Here is a 24,906-nt window from a genome sequence, read left to right as displayed (position 1 = left end):
GTAGGTTCTGGTGAATGCTTCCCCTGTTAATACAACGTTGGATATTGGATTAGTTGTTGTATTTTCGTCGAGTATCTGCCACACGTACCTACAAAGTCGTAGGTCAACATGAGAGGCAAGAGGTATGGTGTTTTTCACCTGAATTTTGGGCATGTAATGCCCTTCTCCGAGATATCCAATTCCATGAAAATGAAAGATAAATAGATAAGGTCTATTATGTTCACTCCCACTGGTAGACAGCTGTTCCAGCCTATTGGGCATCGTCAGTACCGGACAGGCGAGGCGGTCCTCGAATAAAAACAAAATGTGAATTACCATGAAAAGTACTTGAAAAAAATTACTTGGTAAACGCATGCGAGACATAAGTGGTGTGACACCCAAATCAACTTGCCAAGTTTTTATGCCAGTGTTGACCAATCAAGGAGCGCTCAATAGGCTGACGATGCCTATTAGGTTGAAACCGCTGTCTATCGGTGGCTCTAGTAGATACTTATCTAATTATCTTTAAATTTTCATGGAATTATTTTCCAGCAGCTTGACTGCATTAACCTTTCTCGATTCAAGAAGAAATCGGTTCACAGAGAATACAAAAATGGAAATTTTTATAAATATGAAGAATTTTGTTATTTGAGAGATAAGTGCAAATCTTTGAGAAACACTTGCCATCAAGCATACATGAATAATATAGAGAATAACATCAACAATAATCCTAGAAGATTCTGAAATTATATTATTAATGTATGTGTGATGTAATAATGTAAGTAAAAATGTATTATGATGACTCTGTCAGCGAAAATAGTAATGATATTGTGAATCTTTTTGCAAAATATTTCTCATCAGTTTATAGTGATGAAACAGTTAACCAAATTCCAGAATATTCCAGAAAGCAGAATATAAATTCACTAAGACGGTTGATGTATATAGTTATAGCGTTAATATCAAAGGAATAATCGATCTAGTCATGTCATTACCTGGGAAATTGTCTACAGGTCCTGATGGAATTCCGCTATTCCCAATCAAAAAATGTATTTTTACCCTGGTAAAACTAATTTACATGATATTCAATATTTCCTTGAAATCGTCCATCTTTCCAGATTATTGGAAAAACAGTTTTTTGAAACCTATTTATAAAAGTGGATCACATAATGATATGAAAATCCATTGAGCAGTCAGCAATCAATCAGAATTACACAAATTGTTAGACAGCCTAAAAAAACTAACATGGGATTGTAGACATACAAGCATTAATCAACAATACGGATTCAGTAGTGGTAGATCTACCAGCACAAATCTGCCCATTTATCAACACTGTATAATAAATGCCTTCGAAAATAGACACCAGGTGGATTCTATTTCCACATATTTTTCAAAAGCAATCGACCGAATAAACCACAGTTTGTTGTTACATAAACTAAACGCTTTGGGTATTCAAGAAAACATTCTGAAATGGACTAAAAATTATCTAGCCTGCAGAGTACAATTTGTAAAATATGGTAACTCAGTATATTCCTCAATCATAGTTTATAGGTCGTACCACAGGGTTCTCATTTAGGGCCATTGCTTTTCAACCTATTCGTAAATGATTCGAAAGATGTTATTTTTCATAGTGAATTTCTGATGTTTGCTGATGACCTGAAGATGTTCAAAGTTATTCATGACTTAACTGATACAGAATTATTACAGGACGATTTATCTATCTTTGTTCACTGGCATGGTATAAATATGATGTAATTAAATATAGACAAATGTCAAAAATTAACTTTTTGTCGAAACAAAAATTCCATTAACCGGCCATATAAAATCAATCAATCAGAACTGAAAACAACAAATACAATCAGAGATTTAGGAATCACACTCGACCCAAAAATGCCAATTAAACCCCATATCGCAAAATATTACTTTTAAAGCACTAAAATGTTAGGTTTCATTCTATGATCTGCAAATGAATTATCTCTCACTTCAATAAAAATAATATATTGTTCAATTGTTAGATAAATAATCGAATACAATTCCACAATTTGGTGCCCTTCATATCATGTGGATATTGATATTCTTGAAAGTGTTCAAAATAAGTTTTTAAGGTACTCTGCATATAAACTGGGATATCATATTGGTGAATATGACTATGAAATTATATTGGACATTCTTAACTTGAATACTCTGGCTCATAGAATCAGATCTTACGCTAATTCATGAAGTAATCAATGCTAGCATCAATTCTCCGGAACTTGTCGAACTTTTACCTTTAAATGTGAATCCAAGGAGAACACGAATCTCAGAAATCTTCAAAGTACCCTTTTGTCACACCAACTATGGCCGGAATGAATTTGTAGGTAGAATTTTGAGATTTGCAAATACATACAATGTAGATTTAGAATGTTTCAATTCTTCTTTGGAAACATTCAAAAAGACTGGAAAAATTGTAATCCAATAACTTATTTTTACATTTTTATTTTATTTTATTTTATTTTATTTTATTATATATACTTTTTCCTTACACCTAGCTTAGATTACTGTTGAATACATATGTGTGAACTTGTTAATTATTTTGTAAAAAATAGGTATTGCCGTAAATAAATAAATGAATAAATGGATTTTATATCATTTCTAGAAATATTACAAAGAAATGACAACATCGTCAGGTTTGGTCTCTTTTCCAAAGACAACATTTTGATTTTTTCTGGAAGATAAATGAAGCCTACTGTTCTATAGTTAGGCTATAGATGATAATATTTAAAATACAGATATCTGAGTGATTTATTCTGTAGTTTTTGATATCTTCAATAACTTCAACTATTCAACACATTCAAAAAAAGCAAATCCAAACTATCATAAACAGTCTCTTCCATCAGATATCTCACTCACTAAGTCTTACCAAATTTTTGGATAATGACTTGAACATCATAAGTATGATATTTGAGAGGTTTCATAACCAAAGTATACAATTTGTATTTTCTAACAATATTCTTGGCAAACTGAATAAATCTTTTCTGGTTCATTTGGCAAAACCCTCAGTACATCAATATAAGTCGCAAGTTTCTTCCTAGTTACAAATCTATTATCATCCCACATCTCTGCGAAGTCAAGGAACTGCATTTTATCGGTACCCACGCTGGTACCTTCCTCGTTAATATGTAAATAACCTTTCTGCGGCGTGAAAGAATTTTTTTCTAATCATGAATTGCGATGAAAAGCTGAATTGCTTACTAATCCACGGGACTATTGAAATTACGTTACACTGCTTGTTATACTCGCTATATTTGTAGAGAACTTCTATTTTTTCGAAATCCTGCAACAGAGAAGACAAGAACAGTATTTCTATCACACACTAAACAAAATCGACGATTCAACAGAGATATTGGGAGAAAAAAATTAAAGCGGAAGAAAGAAAGCCTACGTCTAGTCGAAACCATTTGGAATTTTGGCTACTTTCGATTTTTTTTCAAGAAGGAACGATTCAATAGATCCCGTAGAACTATTTCTGTTGATGATTTGATACGAGTAATGTACAGCTTCTGCTATTGCTGATGCTGTATGGAAAATTATCATATTTTGATCTAATCATAACCCTGAAATAAAATTTCTATCAAAAAGTGTGTCTTCCCAATGGTGGTGCCCTGAACTGGAACACCTCAGAAAGACAGCGAGAACGACCTTCAACAAAACAAAACGTACAAGACTCGAAGAGAGCTAGGGTATATATCAAGCTAACCTCAGAGAGTTCAAAAAAGTCTGTAGAGAAAAGCAAAGAGAAGCCTGGAGAGCCTATTGTGAGGTAGTTGAAGACTTCCCACTAGCTTCCATGCTACAGAAGGCACTCTCAAATGACCACTATAAGAGTATCGGCATCCTGACGAGGGAAAATGGCGACAAAGACGTCAACCTCCAAGAGAGCGCTAAGATTCTTATGGAAACTCACTTCCCAGGTTTTGTCTTTCCTGGTCCAACGAACTGGATGGAAGTACGAACAACACCCTCACAATACGACTGGCAATCTGCTACGGCAGTGATTGATGAGGACAAGATAAGATGAGCCAGATCGGGATTTTTCCTCTTTAAGTCACCAGGACCTGACGGTATAAGACCAGCCCTACTTCAATGGGGAATGTATATTCTAATGCCGCACCTGGTTGGAATATTCAGAACCTCTTTAGCTCTGGAGAGAAGTACGAGTGGTATTTATACCCAAACCAGGTGGGATGGACTACACCTTACTGAAAGCATTGCGACCAATTAGTCTCGCATCGTTCTTTTCAAAAACTAAGGCTATGTGAGCGGTATATAAGAGATGAAGTACTAGTTCACAATATACTTCATCCAAATCAGCATACTTCACTCCGGGAAGGTCTACTGATTCAGCCCTTCACCATGTGGTTGGCAGAATCGAAATATCATTGGACAACAAAGAATTCACCCTAGATACATTCATAGGTATCGAGACAGCGTTTGATAAAACAAACTTTCCAACAGTTACCCAACAACTTTACTCCAGGAATGTACCCCTGGTAGTAGGAGAATGGATACTCAAGATGCCCTCTAGTAGAGCAATAAGTATCAATGTAGAAGACATCACAGTGAGAACATAGTTCTATAGAACATAGTTCTGGATACCCTGATTAATCACCTCAACAATAATGGACTATTCAATTGCATATGCAGATGACATAGTTATCTTGCAGACCGGCAAACTTGTGAACACACTGTGCGATAGAGTGCAGGATGGGCTCACTGTTGATCAATTCAAAAAGAATGAGATGTTCCTTTTCACCAGAAAAAGAAGTTTATCGGGCTTAAAACCTCCCCAAATCTTCATAAGCAAACTAAACTTCTCTGAAGATGTGAAATACCTTGGTACTACCTTCGACAGGAAGCTTACATGGAACTCTCACTTATAGAGTAGAGCAAAAAGAGCATATGTGACTTAGAAGCAATGTCGTTCAACCCGTGTGGTCACCTGGATCTACACTTCAATAATAATACCTATGTTAACGTACGGATCCATTGCATGTGGACCGAAAGTTCTACAAGCAACAGCCATCCAAAAATTATATCAACTACAGCAAAAGGCTTGCCTAAACATCACAGGAGCCTTGATAACAACACCAACGGCAGCAATGGAATCAATCACTGGTCTTACCCCTCTGGACCTGTACGGTAAGGAGGTTGCGTTAATGACCAGATCGCTAAGCCTAAGAATTAAGTGGGGAATAGGAAAAAATACCAAAGTGGTTCAAACAAAAGTGGCTGGTATCTCAATCGCCACAAAATAAATAACCAATATTGGAGTTTCTAGCAAAAACATAACAATCTGCACTGATAGTAGACAAATCATATTAGTCTTGAACAGACAAAGGGTACCTTAGGGCTAGTACTAGAGTGCCACCATGATTTAGCCAAATCATCGGTAGATGATAACATTATCCTGAGGAGGGTTAAAGGGCATGACAGGAGTGAAGTCAATCGTATTGCTGACTATTTAGCCAAGGAAGTGGCTGGACTAAGAATTTCAGGACCCAGTGACACCTACGGCCTGATGACTTCGACAATTGCGGAACTAGCCAAACGTCACAGCCATGCTTAATTCCTAAAGAGATGATAGGTATCAAATGATTCAGTCTTGCCTTGATCACTCTGGGCGACCCTGCCTGGGAAGCTGGCGCCGAAGAAACATCTTCCGATGACTAAGAAAAATCTACGCTCAACAGTAGGATTTCTGACTGGCAACTGTCAACTGAGGAAATACCTCCATATTATGGAGCTAGTAAACACCTCCATGCAGGATGTGTGAACAGGAAGATGGGACTGTCAGGCATGTCCTATGCGAGTGCCCGGAGTTATCGTCAATAAGAGAGTGTGTGTTTGGCGAGTCTTGGCCTACACCTGCCGAACTGAAGGAGATGTCTCCTAGTGACCTGTCCACCTTCTGAAAAAGACAGGATGGATTATGACCTAGGAGGACAACTCCATGGGAAGATGTACAATGGGTCACATGTGGCCTAAGTGCTGTGGGCCTACACTCACCCTCCCTACTCTGCAATTACTATGTTCCTGGTAGACTATTAAAATTGAAAAAGGTTCCACAAGACTCCAATCTATTCTGAAAATTTACCGTTTCTAATTCAAATAGAGAATTTATAACTTTCCAACTCTCTGCTCTGTCGATTTAGTTTTTGATAACTTTCACCATAGACAACAAATGAAAAACATGAAAATAGTTTTATAAGCCTATATTGCAGTTCATCGCCAGAAACGATAGGGAATATTTTATGGTTTCCTACTTAGGGCGAAGTTTACATTAACAACCCTTCGTATAATTTTTTACGAAATCTTGTGTACCTTAAGAAAAATAACTTCACGCACCCCGATATTGGATAATGTTACATGAAGAGAAACCCTATACTTTCTTGAAAGCTAGTTAAAACAGGAAGTGCATAAAGGATGATCTTTACGAGGTGATAGTGAAAGTTCTCAAGAGGCAGTAAACATATTCGTGGAATAGATTATGTTAGTTTACAAACCTTTTATCTATTCTTGCACATTTTATGGATGGTATAATGTTCGCTTGTGACTTGTTTTTCATCTATTCTATTTCAATTTTGATTTTTATCATTTATACGTACTTTTTGGTAGAATAAGTGCTTATTTGTTCAAAAAATTATATTTTTTCAATGGAACACCCTATATTTGATCATGCATTTCAATTCGTAATAACATTCTCAACAACAAAGCTCATATCACCTTCCTTCCTGAAGTTGAAAATGAGTGACTTTTGTGGAAATATTTCTCTCATTATCATGGAAAATTTCTATGTTTTGGCGAATAAAAAGCTATAAAATATCGAGTGAATATTCAAAATCACCGCCTTTTTGTTGAACACATATTTGGGCCTTCCTTTTGACGCTACGTGTTGCTTTCAACACAATTCGGCCATCAATTGTATTAAGATCAAGACCAAATCAACCAAAAACATCCTAATCTTGTGAACGCTGATGAAGCTTTTATCCAAATAACAACCATGATACCAATGATAAAAATAAAATGAAAAATCACCTCTTGTGATCTATAAATGAGCAATATTTGATGTTCTATATGGAAGTTACTTCATGAAGCGAACAATTTAACAATATATTTTTGATAAATTGATGGATGTAGCCGTTACTACGTAGTAGGAAATCATAATAAACAAATAAAAGTGGTAGAGAACATAGAAAGTTCAATTTCTCTTTTCTTCAATATAGTTTTGAATACTCCCTTTCTTGATGTTACAATAGCACCAATATCGCTGTAACAGGCAAATTTGATTTTTCAACAACAAAACCCCCAGTGTGTAGCTTGTTTCATGAAATGACAAGACCATACCTCAATTAGGAGACGACATGTCACAATTTAAGTTAATATCCGCAGAGCAATTTTAGGTATTTTCAAAAAACTGAAATAACTATAACTGAAAAACGTGTAGACATAAAAAACTTCATATACTCTTCAATTTACATGAAATGTAAATCTGTACCAAATTTAATTAAAATCTGAAACGAATAAGTTAAAGTTTTGAGTGAAGTATGTGCTTACAACCGCACATTGGAAGAAAAACTTCGTTAATCTCGCACGAATTTCGAATTCTGTTACTTTTCGTTTGTATGGAATCGACAACTGTTTAACGAAAAAACACATATTTCGTCACACATATTTGACATGGATAAGTTACCAATAACAGCACATTTTCGCAATTTACTCAGTATCTCTACACCTATCTGAAGTTGTACAATATTTATATTTATATATATATATATATATATATATATATATATATATATATATATATATATATATATATATATATATATTCCTTTATTTTCAGTATTTCAATATTAAATGTAAGTCACAAAAAGGATTTCAAGCTTTATAACTTCTATTTGATTATATGCGAGCGCTTTCGATAGCTGGTCATCCAGGCTCTACTTTGCATCTTTCATTCTTGAATCATCATCGGATCCGTTGAACCTTGAATACCGTCACGATTACCGGCCATTCTCTTTCCGCCAATTATTCTTCTTGGCAGTTTTTTTCCATAATCCTAACTTATTTTCCATTTGTTTTTCCAACGCCTACGTTTCACAGGTTAATGATCCTGTAAATCTGATAACCCTATTTCAGGTTTTCTTGTAACAACTCATGATTTCAAGTCTCATCATCTTTCCTACATATTCCAATTTAACCCAAAATTTGCTGGTTTAAGACTCTCTATCGATATATTTCATCTATGTTCCTTCCTAGATCTTTGTCGCAATGATTCTCAGACCGCTTGCTTTTTTGGAACGTCCTTGTAATGTCTAAGAGAACACTGACTACTCTAGTTTTATATAACTTTTTTGGCTTGTAGTTGACTTTTCCCTCTATAGCATGCCCCAGAACCAAATTCAATAGAACAGTGAAGCGAGAGTCACTTTGTCTCAGCCCTTCTTTGTTATGAGTAATTGGTGTTGGGCATCGCCAAGAACACTGTATTTCTTGAAAATTGGGTATATTTCATTGGATATTGGGTCTCTTATACTGTCGCAAGTTTTGGTAAAATCTATTAAAACTGTGTACATTCAGCTGATGTTCTTTGCACGCTATCTGAATCTGCCTGAGGTTATGTATGTAATTTACTATGGATGTTCCTTTCGAGAAACCCGCCTGATAGTCTCTAATTATCTTTCATCGTTATCTGCAACCCAACCTCAATTGTAATTACCTCTATTTTATAAGCCACATCTAGTAGTGTTATATCTCAGTAGTTATCGAATTTCTTACTGTCCCGTCTTGAAACACATTCTCCAAACGTATCGTGATCTATATCATATCAAGAACATACCAAAGGACAAGTTATCCGAGCTTGAAAGGTGTGTTTTATTTGTGTTGCAGATGGCGTTTCACCATAACAAAATAATTCGTTTAGGAAGTGAAGAGAAAACATTCAACCCAGACCACTTTGGACTTCACAAGAATTTTCAATGGAAAAATGACTAGAACAATAACAGCGGAAAACACCCATCATAATAATAACCGAAATATGTCGCGCCTAGATTCCTTGTCAGGGGGGTGCCACGGAAACCATTATCTCGAACCCCTCGTATCCTCGGGATTTCCCTCGCAACCACATACCTTTCCCAGAAGTCACAATCGGACAAGGCACCCCCGATGCGTTCATTAAACAAAAATAAGCAAATAACAGTCGAACCCATAAAACAAACCATATCACACGGCCTACTGCACACGACGGCTATATAACGAAGTGCAGGAGGACGCGCCGTCAGTCTCCAGTCAGCTGTTTAGTGACTCGATCGCAGTAAGCTTTGTGCTTTCATTTGTTTCGTTGCCGGTACCTTCTTCGTTTGTTTATCAGTGGTCATGGCTACCTACGCTGCTTACAGACATATCGAACTCGACAAAGTCGGCTACAGCAAAAAAAGGTAAGATTATTATTTTGTTCTGGAAGATGACGTCGGTGCGGGTAACGATCGCTAAGGGTGTTCACCCCCGGGTGACTTGCTCTAGATTCTGCGGTGCTGGGCTGGATCGAAGTATGTCTGGATTTAAATTGCAAATGCAGTTTTGATTGAAGGTTTGAGGAAGTCGGTTTTCCACTCAGCGTTTCAAAAGTGTTTCGAATTTAATAGTATTATATTGCTTTCAATTTTTCAGTCAGAATAATCACTGTGGACACGTTTATATGGGCGATTGTTGCTCGTAACGCCCTTTGATAGATCAATAGATACTGTATGATTAAAGTACGTCCTGAGGTTGTCTACAGCTGCTGCGATATTCATTTGAATAACCCAAAAAAAATTTTAAAACAACGCCAAAATCATGTCCGCACATGTTCCGTCCACCAATTTGGTAGATTGTAGAACAGAAAAAAGTTTCTTTTTGAGTGGATTTCAACTTTTTCTTTCGACGAGATGGGCATTCCGTTGTTATGACGAAAACGATCAGTCTCAAAAAATATTTTTACTAAAAATTCTAACACCCATTCGCTCGTCTGTCTGTCCTAAAGGTTTTATCAACAATTATTCTAGATATCAATTAGAAATTTTACACAGATATAGAGTTCCACCCAGCATAGATCACATCCATTTGTGAGGTAATTCGAAACGTAAATTTGACGATTCTTCACAATTTCTTTCAAAAAATTCAATTTGAAGAAATTTGTTAGAACAAATATTTACATCTCTGCTTTAATTTCAATAATTATGAAATTATTGGTGCAGATATCGAAATTTGCCAACCAATTCTTTTCGCTTCAAAAAGTTCTACAGAAAATATTATTTTTCAACACGATATCAGTTCGAGAATTATGTAAGAAAAAATGAATTTTGATGAGTACATTCAACAAAATTCCATCAATGAGAGACAAGTTGGAAATTGTTATTAAATATATTGAAAAAAACTTATTAAACCTTGATTTAGAGAAAATATAATAACTTCGTTACAATTTTGCAGTGATTCCTCAATCCTATTTTATCTTTCTGGAAAATTAAAAATATCTGAATTTTTGAATTATGTGAAAAAGTTCAATAAGTTGAGTTTTTCTATAAATGAATGGTTTGGAAATTTCAAGAGAAATAGAAGAATAGAATTTTTGAAATTATAAAATATGGAAAATTATAAAACGCACATTTTTCAGTAGTACTTAGTTCTGTGAAAACGGTTATTATACAGGCTGTTTCTTTTATCATGTGGTAACATTGCTATATTCTAAACCGTAACAGACACGAAGACGATTAAATGGGAAACAAGGTAACTGTTATCGGGAACAATACAATGGTCGAAGAAAATTTACGGGGAAAACGAAAAATGCTGTTTTTCGTTTTTTTAGAATGGAATTTTTATTTTGGAGAATAAAAAAATGGAACAGGAAAATGTTATTGGAATCGACGATGACGATGTAATATTATTCCATAAAACTTTTTGTATCAACATAGCAACCATCAACTTTTTTTCAAATACGTGTCTAGTCGGCATGGTTTCGTACAACAAAGATCATGTATGACCAATCTTGCATGTTCAAATCAATATCTCTGTACGTACCTGGACAAGCAAAAACAAGTTGATGTTGTTTATTCAGACTTTCAAAAAGCCTTCGATCAAATAGACCATTATATTCTTCTCAGCAAATTGACAAAATTAGGACTCTCTAACCAACCGCTTACTCTAATCGAATCACATCGAGTTAACAGAAAACAATTTGTCGAATATGAATCTTTCAAATCGGCTCGGTACGTAGTTACATCTAGGGTACCACAAGGTTCTAATCTTTGACCTCTTTTATTTTTAATTTTTATTAATGACTTGGCAACCTCTTTGAATATTCCTAGCCTACTATTTGCAGACGACCTGAAACTATATTATAAAATCAACGACATTACAAACTGCCAACGTGTAGAACATGAATTAGATGTAATCAAACTTTGGTGTGATAATAATCGTCTACAACTGAACGTATTCAAATGTAAAATAATATCATTTACAACAAAAACGATTATTCAATCAACGATACTACAATCAACCGCTTACATGAAATAAAACATCTTGCTATGACATATGACAGTAAATCAACATTTACAACACATATAAGGAATATAACTGCTGATGCAAATAGGATGCTTAGATTCATTTACAGAAATGGCAAAAACTTCAAAAGTATTGCCACCTTAGGATTGCTATATTTTGCGTATGCCAGATCTAAGTTAGAGTATGGCTCTGTGTTATGGAATCCAGTTTACGACTACCAGAAAACATCAATCGAGAGAAATACTTAATGGACAATACCCCACGAGAGGCATCGATCATAACATTGTGTATAACGATTTGATACATTGCATGCTTTATAAGTTTTTATGTTATATACTCAATTTTTCATTCCTTTTTTGAAATTCCACGTATACGAATATTTTATATATACTTTGTTTTAGCATTTACTTTTATACATTTCTATATTCCGTTATTTTTAATATTTGTTTCTTATATACTCTGTAATAATAGCACTTCCTGTAACTGGGTACTCCTGTTGGAAATGAATCGCTTTTTTTACAGATATTGATAAAGCAATAAATTCACAATCCCAAGGTATATCACGTTTGATATTCATTTGAAATAACTACCATCATCAGTGACAACAATTTTAAATTACGGTTGAATTCTAAACTGGAGTATGGAAAGTTTCTTGAATATCCCTGGATATTCCACTGGTTGAGTGGAAGAGTAGCGTAAGCTAAACTCCGCCAGTATTAATAAAGACAATTTATTATTATTATAATTCATTCCTAATATCATTTTACATATAATTTTCATTGCTGTACCAACGATAAAGAGAAGTAGAATCAATGCGGGTGAAACATTAAGTTTCATAGTGAACTAAATGCCCTCATTCACTTTCATAAACCATTTAATTAGATATCGTACATCATTAAATTCGAACTGATATACTATCAAAACTGAGAATGAAAACCAGTTCTATTCATTCGGGAGTTGTAGAATATAACTAAAATCACCCACATTGGATGAATTTTCAGATGAATCTACTTCAACAAAAATATGTTTGCTATGAATTATTTCAACAATGTAGTTCTTTCTGAGTTTTTTAGCGCTTTCGTCCTTATAAAATGAAAAATAAGTTTCTAGAAAATGAATTTATGGCGATGTTGTGTTCATGGCTCCTAGATATTTAAAATATTCTGTAACATTTGAACGTTATTTGCAATTTATGAATTTTTTTCAGGACTAGTAGATATTGACCAATGAACTTGTAACTGAAAATATCGAGAACACTCAGGAGAATCTTTTTTGTTACTGTCAAAACGAAATACTATTCGTGTTCTCCAATAACTCATATAGTTCGGAAAAAGAATTGTATATTTTTATAAAGTTTATTCATGTCCATAAGCATTAAAAAAAAGTTGATGATATTTTTTTCACGAAGTCAGTAGTCCAGGAACTAGAAAATATATCGGCAACCGCTGTGAATATGAAAAAGACTTTCAAGGAGTCCTATGAAAAAGCTCATTTGGCGTTAGTATGAAGTAGTTCAGCAATCGTTGAAAAAAACAAGAAAATAAATGAATATTTTTCCAACCTGGATAGGGTGGTAGTAGAAGTTACATTATTTGTATTCAGTAATAATATAAATAAGCCCCTTCGTGAAAGAGTACAGAACACTGAAGTTGCCAAGCTAGAACAGTCTCGAAACAGGTGATTTTCACATGTAAGGCTGAACTTTTATACTTGGAACTATATGATTTTTCAAAAATATGTAAGTAAGCAAGTGACGAAAACGCTACTTATAAATCCTGATCAATTGAAATATTGTGAACATATACAGACCATTTTTTTTATCATGTGGTAACATTGCTATTTTCTAAACCGTAACAGAAACGAAGACGATTGAATGGGAAAAAATGTAACTATCAACGGGAACAATACAATGGTCGAAGAAAATTAACGGGGACTCTCGCCCTACTCGAGTTATACGAGGAAAACCAAAAATGCAGTTTTTCGTTTTTTTCGAATGGAATTGTTATTTCGGAGAATATCAAAAAATAGAAAAGAAATGTTATTGTATTCGAAATGTATTATGACGACGTAATAATGAAAATTCAATAAAATGTTTTGTGTCAACATTGCCACCATCAACTTTTTTTACGGACCTATCTTTTTTATTACAGATATTGATGAAGCGATAAATTCACAATCCAAGAATATATTACATTTGATATTCTTATCACGTTTCATCTGAAATGACCATCATCATTAGTGACAACAATCAAAAAGAAAAACGATTCATTTTAACATGAACTTTTGGGAAAAATGAAATCAATACGGAAAATTAAAGCTACATGGCAATCTACATTAATTGCCATTAATCTACATCAATACTAATATATGCATCTCTTATTTTTTGTTCAAGATGGTCGATATATGTATTTGGTATTGAAAAAACTTTATCTTTTATGTATCCCCAGACAAAAAAATCTATAGAAGTAAGATCTGGGAATCGAGCTGGCCAGTTAATTGGTCCATTGTTTCCAATCCATTTTCTTGGGAATATTGCATCTAAATGTTCCTTTACTATTGCTGCATGGAGGAGCGCTGTTCTGTTGAAAATATTGTATTTCAAGGCGGATTTTCAGTGGCAATTCATCTAGCTAGTCACCGAATTCCTTGAATAGAAAATGAAGATACATTTCACTATCCAAATGATAATCTTAAAAGAAAGGGCCTAGGATGTTTGTTCCCACAATCCCCAGCCAAACATTTATTCCGAACCGTTCTTGGAAATTGGTTTCCCTACGTAAATGTTCATTTGTATTATTCCACGTATGTGGGATATTTCTTTTAAACCAACCCTTGTTGGTGAATTTTGATTTGTCTGTCCATATTATTTTTTACAAATATTAACAACTTCCCTATTTCTATGTCTTAACCACTTCGCAAATAGTAATCTCCTTCCGTAATGCCTTTCATTGAGGTGATGAACTTTGCGTATCCTGTAGCATTTTTATTTGTTCTTTTTCAAAATAGTTCTGGTGGATTTTACAGAAATGCCCATTTCGTTAGAATAATTTTTGTAACTAGCCAATACTAAATAAAAAAAAAGATGTTTTCACTGTGTAAATTTTTTTGTGGCAATATTTGCTCATCCATAACATTTATTTGATTCCTCACACTGCCAGTAACCACACATTTTCTTGTTTTTTTTATGTCGAATGTACCATAGAGTATAGCTCAACATACATATTCCTTGCCAAAAGAGGATTTCTATTTGCTTTTGCATAACCTATCAGCATATCAGTCCTTTCATCATTTGAATACATCTTTGATATGTTCATAAACGTCTGACAGTTCTCAATAGATATCAACAACGCATTCATTTTTCCTGCCATAGAAACCAAGCAAAGCCTACGCATTTAAGATGGTGAATGAATCGAGATGCTATTTGATCATACCAAATTATACAACAGTCAAATTTTGACCAAAAGCTGATACTTTTCATTACTTCCAGGATTGAGAATTATAAAAATATTACGCCAGAACACCAGAACAAACATAGATACAGTCATCTCCTGATGGTGTTAACTTGGTTAGCAAGTAAGTAAGTTCGGAAAAAAATCCACTTTGGACAGACGTGACGATCCGATCCAAAAAAGGATCGTTTTGGTTGCGTGAAAGCAAAGCAATAAGTTTCAAACCATCAAAAACCGCATGAGAGCTGAAACCCAGTTCTTTCACTAACACACAGATGCCAAACATCTGGTTGATTTTTTGGGCTGTTTCGCCAGTGTTTTGGTTTCATTTGAATTCGTAAAGAAAAATTGGCCGAAAATAACATTGAAACGGACAAAACTTTTGAAACAATCTAATGATGTATGTAAGCTGCACATGATGAAACTGAGCTCAACAAAAGAGATTCAATCAGATAAATAATTACCATACAAACGTGTGCAATTCTAACGCAAATCGTGATTTCCCTCGACCACTACTGGATACGAGAATTAGAAATGAACATATCAATTTCGGCACCTCAGCACCGTAAATCGCACGCAGCGTCACGATCTCGCAGACGTTTCATCTGTGGGAATAACCTTTCTTTCGAAAAGTGCCGAAGAAGTAGGTTAGCGTGAACAGTCGCTTGTGCGATTCGTTTCTCTCGTTGTTCTTCAATCATGATTGTCTGATTTGATTAGACTACAATAACTCAGTTTTTTGTAATCGCTTCTTCGGTAATTGGAACGATACAGAGAAGATTGGCGTGAGCCCTGCGCAAAGATAATATGCAAAATCGAGTTACAGTAAAAAATTTAACTATATGGAATCCTGTCAAGGGCTGACTTCGAAGTTTCGGATTGAGACATTTTTCTTATCGGCCCATCAGCCTAATTGGCCAATTTATTCTACCAGCAAGATTAACAGGTGAAACCTACACGGATTTTTTGCGAGATCATTCATCCATTTTGTTAGAAGTAGTGCCGGTACTTGTAAGAGGCAACGTGAAGTTCATGCACGACGGGGCTCCAACTCATTTCAGTGTTTTTGTTCGTCAGCATCTCGACATCACCTACCCCATTCGCTGCAGAACCTCAAAATTGGCCAGCTCGCAGTCCTGATATGAATCCTCTACAATTCTATTTATAGGGTCAAATGAAGGCTCTTGCTTATACAACTCCTGTACTAGATGTGAATGACTTAAGGAATCGAATAATTAACAATGGCAGTGCCATACGGATCACTCCAGGTATTTTTGAACGTGTCAGACAATCAATGACAAATCGATTGCAAGTGTGATTTCGATTTTATTTTCAGTTGCATAATCTGAAAAAATAAAAAGCTACAGAGAAAGTCAGTGGCGTTCATTCTTTTATCAATATTTTTGGCTATGGTACCCACTGAGACGCCACTGGACCTAATAATTTCAATCTGGTTCGGGATAATTTAGCGTCTTATTACTTAGAATATCAATGGCAAATTTTCACCAAATCGGTGTAGGAATATTGATGACATTTTATAAATACCGTTTTTTTTTATTTCAACGCCATGTATCTCAGAAACAAAGAAACTTCGAACTGAAGTTTCGTACCCCAGTTAGAAAACACCCAGTATAGTACATAAAAGAGTGTATTTCAATGTTTATTTGAAAGTAGTTATTACGAGAGGGCTTTTTTTCTTTCAGTTTGTATCTAGAAGTTATTTCTTTGCATGATCTATGCATCTTTGTAAAGAGTTGGAATTAATAAAAATAATAAATCGTCTTTATTTATATTTGAACACACATGTAAAGAGATGACAATAACAGGTATTCAACAAAGATAAAGTGGCGAAGTGTCTGTCACTAAGGATGTTTTTCAACTTAACCGTGGAAATACAAAATTAATTTACAATTTTCTTAATTATCTTAGCTATAATATCTACGATGAGTATAATTCTATTACATTGTAGAATAACTTTGCTGTCTGAGATCTATCAAATTAATTAGTACATTGAATTAATAAAGTGATTGACTAGTCATTATCCGTTCTGTAAATGCAGAGTTCGACATTTGTTATCATATTGAGCTGATAATATGGATTTCAACTTTTTTTGAAGTTCATCAGAGTATATGTACTGTAATCATGCGGAAGTTGATTATAGAACTTAGAGGCATTGTACGTGAGGGATCGCTGAAAATTGGAGGTTTTATGTTTGTACATTGCCAGTAACCCCGTGTTACGAGTGTTATAATCACTCAGATTCCCTATTTTGATTAGTTTGTCATATAAAGATGTTGGTGTCCTATATTTCATATTTAATAGATGTAATTTTTTCATATCTAGCAATTTCATTTTTTGCATCTCCCGATATTTATGACTTACGTGCTCATATTTGCGTATTCCGAAGGAAAGTCTAATAACCTCGGCAAAGATGATTGACATGTTTTGTGAATCTCAATTCATTGTCTAACCAGTGTCCGAGGTTTCTTGTTTCATTTTTAATGGGAATTTTCTCCCCGCCCAAAACAATGTCGATTGAGGTGCTGACCAAATTACGTTTGACCTTCGGTCCGAAAAACAATGCACTGGACTTACTCGCGTTCAACTTCAGATTATGTGCTGCAGATACATTTATCAAGGAATCCAGATCCGAATTTAAAGCAGCGGTAACATCAGGTTTCACTTCATTGAAAGATAAGTACAGCTGGGTATCATCCGCTCAGTGGTGTATGCGGCAGTATTTGAGGAATGAATGAAATTCTGAGATGTACAAAGAGAATATCAGTGGGCCCAATATTGATCCCTGCGGAACGCTATGGCTCAAAGCAAGGGTTTCTGAGGATTCAAGGTCATGAACCACTCTTTGCGTTCTTCCTTTCAGGAAACATTCCAATATTTTGACTGAATCAAGCTGGAATCCGAAGAATTTTAATTCACTAATGAAAACCTCATGATCCATAATATCAAATGCCTTGCTGTAATCTAGCAGGATCAGACAAGTAACCTTTCCTTTCCCTAAAAATATCATCAACAATATTTGTTAGAGCTGTGGTGGTGCTAAATCCTCCCCTAAGGCCAGACTGAATCGGTGGTATAATTTTATGTTTCATTACGTATTCATTGATTTGATTGTATAAAATTTTTTCAAATGCTTTAGCTAGAACTGGCAGAAGACCGATTGGTCTTAAATGGTTGATATTGGTAGGATTCGTTATTTTTGCTAAGGGGATCACAAGTGAAAGTTTCCAAGCCGTAGGGAATGTTGAGTTATTTATGCAATAATTGTATATGTATGTTATATAATCGATAAGAAGCTTATTGAAGATGTTCTTCATTTGCAGAATGGCAATAGGGTGGAATGATTGAAATTATATTCGAAACATCGCAAGCGAATTGTACATCATGAGTTAGATCTGAGTATAGGAGAATTAGAATACCACAGAGTACAGTTCTTAGACCGTTACTTTTCTAGTTGTATATTAATGACATCATTATCTGAACGTCTCGGTGGAATTGATACTTTTTGCATGACATTTTTGTGATACTACAGAGATAGACATGAATACAATAAAAAGCACATTTATGCGTATTTTTTCAACTAGATTTAATTAGATTAAAAAGCGTGCTTGAAGATTGTTCCTCTCACCAGTGAATTATCAGCAGTCCCTGGATATCAGTTTTAATGAAGAATGTTACAACGATATGATTACCAAGAGTTGCAGCCAAAAAATTCATCTCTGTGGACCGTCATAGTGGATTTATATATCAATAGTAACGACAGTTGTTTATTTATTGCACCTTCCGACATGACAGGTCATTCAGGTCAATTTCTCGCTAAAAACTGGAGTCTATGATCAGGATTTCTTCATTGGGTTCGTAAAATAGGCTCAATCTGAAGGAATGCAATTTGTGGGCTCTCAGGATCCTAAAAATACTAGTGCTGAGTGCTTGATTTCTGACAGGAATACAACAACTGGATGCAACTGTTTTGAACAGAAATTGAAGTTTTGAATTTATCCATTTACTAACCACTTTGGTCTTAGTAGGTTGGAACAATTTCAGTCTGCCTCTTCAATCGTGAAGAAAAACCGAGCTAAGAAATTGTAGTAATACTCATCTTGATGTTTCGGAGGTTAAAATGTAACTCCGTTATTGAAATTGAAAAAATCTGATGTAATAAAGATCAAACAACATCTTATACTATATATGTTTCAGAAATGAATAAAAAACATTGACATAAATTGAAAGGGATATATTTTCGAAAGAGATTTTTGGAAGAGAAAGGTTTTTGCTTTCTACTTCTCCAACTGTATACAAAAAATATGGGAAACTTCCAAAGACAGAAAAAAAAAATTATTTATTTAAAAATAAACTTTTTGCAGAGAAGTGTAGATCATGCAAAAAAGTAATTTTCAGACACAAACTGTAAGAAAAATCCTTCCTGAAACAACTACTTTCATATAAACATAAACAACGGAAAAGGGGTAAAATTTCACTCACATGAAAAACTGTCTTCCTCAATGGCGTACATCTTTCCTGAAACAACTACTTTCATATAAACATAAACAACGAAAAAGGGGTAAAATTTCAATCACATAAAACACTGTCTTCCTCAATGGCGTACATCGATGTTTCGGAAGGAGACACTTGCCTTTATTCCTGTTCAGCACCAATCTGGATAAAATTATTCTTAAAATTACGACTTCATATCATGAAAAAGTTGAAACCATGTCATATCATGGATGACAATGTTTTTTTGTACAATTCATTGTTCATATAAAAGCATTTGTTTTTCTGTAGTATATTTCAACGTTTATATGAGAGTAGTTGTTTCAAGAGGGCTTTTTTCAACTTCTAGTTTGTGTCTAGAAGTATCTTATTCATTTATGTTGATATTGTGTTCATTTTGGAATTAATTGCTTTCTTCCTTTCTTTGTAAGATTCCCACATTTTGTTGTATAAAGATCTGTTAAAAAATCTGTTTTTCCGTTAACCAGCTGCCGCCCCCTACTAACAACAACTCTCAAAAGTCTAAACTTGTGCCAGCTAAGGGTTAACGAGGTCTTACCTTTTAACGTGTGATTCCTAACACGGAGATGGAGAAGTAGGAAGCCAAAACCTTCCTTTTCCAAACATCAACATATTCCACACTTCAAAACTCTTGTGACATCTGTCGAGAAAGATTGGAAAATGAAGCAAACGGATGGAAAAACTGTATGTTACGTTACAGTTGTTGCTTGCCAACTTGGGTTATTGTTTTCATTTTCTACAACTGAGAGCGGCTTTCATTTCAGCGATATAAAAATTATACATTTTTGAAAGGTATCATATGATCTCACAAAAATTCACCACGTACTTGAGGTCCATAAAAACTTCACTTCAATATCTCTCGAAATTATGCAACACTTACATGAAAGTGATCTACCTGGATACAAAAACTCAAAAGTAATAAAGAATATAGGCGTGCTAGCATAGCTTACACGAAACACTTTCTCCAAAAAACAAGTAGGTACACGCTTCAAAATAAATAAATAAATTAGTTTTGGTTACCAAAATCGTGTACGTCAAATTTCTCGGTTCGTAAATAAACTTTCATTGGCATTGACAGTGAATTAATACTCACGAGTTCAATGCCGCGTAAATAAAAGTTTATTTTTAAGTCTATAAAATAGTCGGCCTTTGACTCGTGATACTCGTGAATGGTTTGAATGTCATAATCAATTTTCAGTTGAATGTATGTTGTCACAATCACGATTTGTTCTGACTGGAGATAATGCGTACTTTATTGGATTCCGAAAGCAATAAACCCAAGACATTGATTAATAGGTGCATGCTTTTATCTATTGACGCTAATTCGAGAAAGTAATAAATCATAGAAAGAAACATTCTCATTGTGAGTGAAAGTATTTTATTGAGTCGCCTATTTTTTAGATTCAGAACTTGAGACAATTTTTAATTCACTCTCACTGAATGTTGTTCACCCTCATATGTATATATGACTTCTCAAACAAACATAAAATAATATCTGATAAGCAATTTGGCTTTCGAGAGAAAATGTCAACAAACGATGCAATTGCCTACTTAACCAAAGAATTATCCACGTCCTTAGATGAGAGTCAGCCCAATTTGTGCTTATTCCTGGATTTGGCCAAGGCTTTTACACGGTTAGCCATGAGCAGTTGTTACAAACTTTGGACGGTATAGGATTAAGAGGAGAACCGAACCAGCTACTCACCAATTACCTTTCTGATAGAAGATAAGTATAGAAAAGTAACAATGTACTAAGTGAAGAAGGGGTAATCAACTACGGGTACCCCAAGGTACAGTTTTAGGACCAATACTCTTCTCCATTTATATAAATGACTTATTATTGTCAAACATGTCAACAAGAAACATTTATTAGCTTCGACGACACTGCTATCCTCTATTACAGATCATACATGGAACACATTGAAAAACAAAGTAGAAGCGGATCTGAAAATCATATTCAGTCAAAAAATGTTAACTGTCAATTTTGAAAAAACATTTTTCATTCCATTTGCCAATAATAAAAGGTCACTACCCAATTTTGACAATTTGAACATAGAACATAACGGAAATATGAAAGTAATACATTCTCTAAATGACATAAAATACTTAGGAGTAACAATAGATAAACATCTACGCTGGGAGCATAACGAATATAACGAAAACATTAAGATGCTTATTATATTCCTAGATTCAGAAAATTGAAGAACATACTTGACATTGACATACTTGACCATATCCCGTTTGAATCAGTTGGATGTCCTCCAAAAAAGAATTCTGAAAATAATATGGCAAAAAACAACTACACCTCCAATATACTATTCCAAGAAACAGGTATACTCGACCTCAGACAATTGGTTATGAATGAATGAATGAATGATTTATGAATGATTTATTGGTAGGAAGATCATAATACACAAACATAATATACATAATATTTCATGTTATATAGACACACATAGTAAGGATATAATACTAATACTATTCTATTGTGATACCTTTCATATAATCAGTCAAATCTTTTTTGAATTGAAACAGGTTTTTATTATTCTTCACATTTTGGGGAAGTTTGTTATATTCAATGAGGCCTTTATATGATAAAATTTTCATGGAGTTTGATAAACTACATCGTGGCAGGTGAAAATTGTCATTTTGTCTAGTAGTGTAATTGTGAGTGGAATTTCTATAAATGATAAATTCTTCGAAATAAGAAGGTAGCATCAAATAGTCCTACACATCTGCAAAAATAAATCTGAACTAAAAAAAATTAATCATTAATATGAAACAAGGCATAAAGAAATGAACATGTCTAAACAATACAAACTAAAAGAAATGTGGGAACACGAAACTACGCTTACCTTACATTTAGAGTAATGTTCGAAACCCAACATTTTGGAACGCTTACAAATCAATAAATTTAAGACGGAGTCGCCGGTAGAAGTTATTGTATACAGGGTGCATCATCGAACTACAAGTTTATTCGTAACTAGACAGGGATTCGAAAGACATTTTCAATGAGATATCAGTCGACTCCAATTCTAACTTCTAAAAATTGGAGAATAACATTCCTGCTTATACAGTTGTAGGTTTTTGCAATAGTTTTCAGGTTCGTTCGTTCGTTCTCCTCACGAGCAAATTCAATTTGTTTTCGTATACTTGAGAAAAGTTTTTTCTCTGACACTGTCCTGCAATTTTAACGTTTTTTATGGGTCACCCTGTATGAAAATCCCTGAGCCGTGGACTTGAACTATGTTTCACTGTAAAATCACTCTGAATTGATTATACATTTGTGTTAAAGTCTCCACAAATCTATAAGGTCTAGGTCACTCCCTAATCACATGAATCCTCGCGATTTTTCCAATGTGCCTCTAATCAGTAGCTTATCTGAATTCCGGCGGATGACAGCCCAAGGAAACGCCATCCGGCGAGCGGTACTACGCAGAAATCGTACAGAGTGACATGCGACTCTCTAGTAGGACTAATTACCAACGACGCCTTTTTCTCGGTTCCATAAAACAAAAGCATCGTGTTTGTTTGTTGGTTCGAGTTCACACATGGCCTGCTCCGAGTTTGATGACTTGATGGAACTTTTTGCTGACAGATGTGAAAGATTCAGTAATGGCACCATAAAGTACGATTATACAGGGTGGGCTACCGGTTGTTTTTTGTTAGCTGGTATACTTCCATGGTTGCTTAAACTTGAACGTTCTCAATTGCTAATTAAGTGACCTCTATTTTTTATATCGTGTTGACCATTCTTTTCGGGATCCCAACATGAATATTCTAAGTTTCCAAAGAATGGCTACATTTTCTCTCCCAGATCGATAAATGCTGTGGACAGTAACTACATATGAGTGTACATATGAGTCTCCTCTTACAAACACTAGAAAATAGAGGCATTAGAGGGAATTGCTTCAAACGAAAACAGAAAGCAAGCTGTTTAGAGTGAACGATACCACTAGTGATCAAAAGCAAGTTAATTATGGTGTTCCTCAAGGCACAGTGACGGTGAAATCATTGGATACCTCTGCTGATGACACGGCAATATTTTGAGAGGCATAAACCTGGAGTTTGTTTAAAAAAAGATGATGAGAAAGACTTTCAAACTAGTGAAAAAATGGTTTGACCGGCGGCTTCTAACAATCAATCTAAAAAAACAAATTTTTGCCTTTCAACTGCAATATGTCGAATAGCTGTCCATATATGAGTTTCGAAATTATCAACACTCAGAGTGATATAAATATTTAGGAATATATATCAACAGATATTGGAAATGGAACGCTCATATAAAAGTTTGAAAATTTGTCTCTCTTCTATAGATACTTTCACGGGAAGTGTTCAAGCGACTTGCACATTTGATTCCACTCGTTTTGTTGTTTTTTTTCTCTTCAAGGCTAGAACTAAGATCAACAGTACCGTTCCGGTACATGTAGTTTTTTTATTAGTTTTATAGATTGAATAATCATTGTATTTATATGTAATAAGGAACTACAAATAAATATTATATTATATATTATCATATCAGAAATACGCAACGGACTGTGGCTGCTCATCGTTTTGAGGTTCAACTCAGTACACCTCGACTTTCACTGTTCCAGAACTCTTTCATCTGGATAATTGCGTTCATGTGGAATAAATTTCCCGAGATCGTTTTTCAAATCTCCAGCGAATCAAATCCAACATGATGCAATATTATCGTCTTTTATTTAATTTTTTGTATTTTGTATTATTTTCATTACATTGTAGTTGCGAAACAAATGCAGTAGCACTTATCGCTCAGGCACGTTATTCAACTTATTCCTTCAAAAGAAATGTACTCTTACTCTCGTGAATAAATTAATTATTATTATTATTATATTGAGATTACCCATTCAATGGAAAATCAATTGTTTTTTCCTCATACCCCAACGGCTACCGAATGTAATTTGGTAAAAAATAATGTATTATCAAATTACTTTCATTGTCATTATAAAAATGGAAATGTCGAGAATAAAAGCGATCAATACATTCATAAAATGAAAAATAATAGTCTGAACGCCATCTAGAGTCAAGAGAACTAATCGAAAATGAAGAAATAGATTGATAGTTTACTATAATATGAATGGAACATATTTATTGAACCTTCAAACAATATTTTTCAGCTCTTCTCATCATTTTCAAGAGCATATTACTGGAGTTTGTTCCCAATATTCTTGTTGCTAGTTGCTATCAATATTCTTAACATTATTTTAGTCAATTTAACAATTTCATTGCACAACCATACATTGAATTTTAAATTTTTAAAATTAGCACCGAGCAGTAAGCATCTGTGATTTTATTTCTTTCATAAATTGATGAATTTCATGATTTTAAAGGGGTAAAATTTCATTCAGATAAG

General features: G+C 34.4%; 1 protein-coding gene and 1 non-coding gene across 2 annotated transcripts in view; both read left to right on the top strand.

Annotated features, from left to right (window-relative positions):
- The first annotated feature begins 9,279 nt into the window (after positions 1-9,279).
- The window catches only part of LOC111507146 (microtubule-associated protein Jupiter), a 135,900-nt gene continuing 120,273 nt past the window's right edge, over positions 9,280-24,906 (top strand). Inside the window, exon 1 of the mRNA XM_074180884.1 lies at positions 9,280-9,452. Coding sequence (XP_074036985.1) covers positions 9,391-9,452 — 62 coding nt within the window. The 5' untranslated portion in view covers positions 9,280-9,390. The remainder of the gene's footprint in view (positions 9,453-24,906) is intronic.
- Positions 15,735-15,839, top strand: LOC111514659 (U6 spliceosomal RNA). The gene has a single exon (XR_002723407.2). It is a non-coding gene; the product is annotated as a U6 spliceosomal RNA (small nuclear RNA).

The sequence above is a fragment of the Leptinotarsa decemlineata genome, unplaced genomic scaffold (genome assembly GCF_025532065.1).
Source record: "Leptinotarsa decemlineata unplaced genomic scaffold, Ldec_3_MD MMD2_tig00026307_RagTag_RagTag, whole genome shotgun sequence".
Classification (NCBI taxonomy): domain Eukaryota; kingdom Metazoa; phylum Arthropoda; class Insecta; order Coleoptera; family Chrysomelidae; genus Leptinotarsa; species Leptinotarsa decemlineata.
Note: the sequence above shows the minus strand (reverse complement) of the source record. Positions and strands in the feature narration are given on the sequence as shown.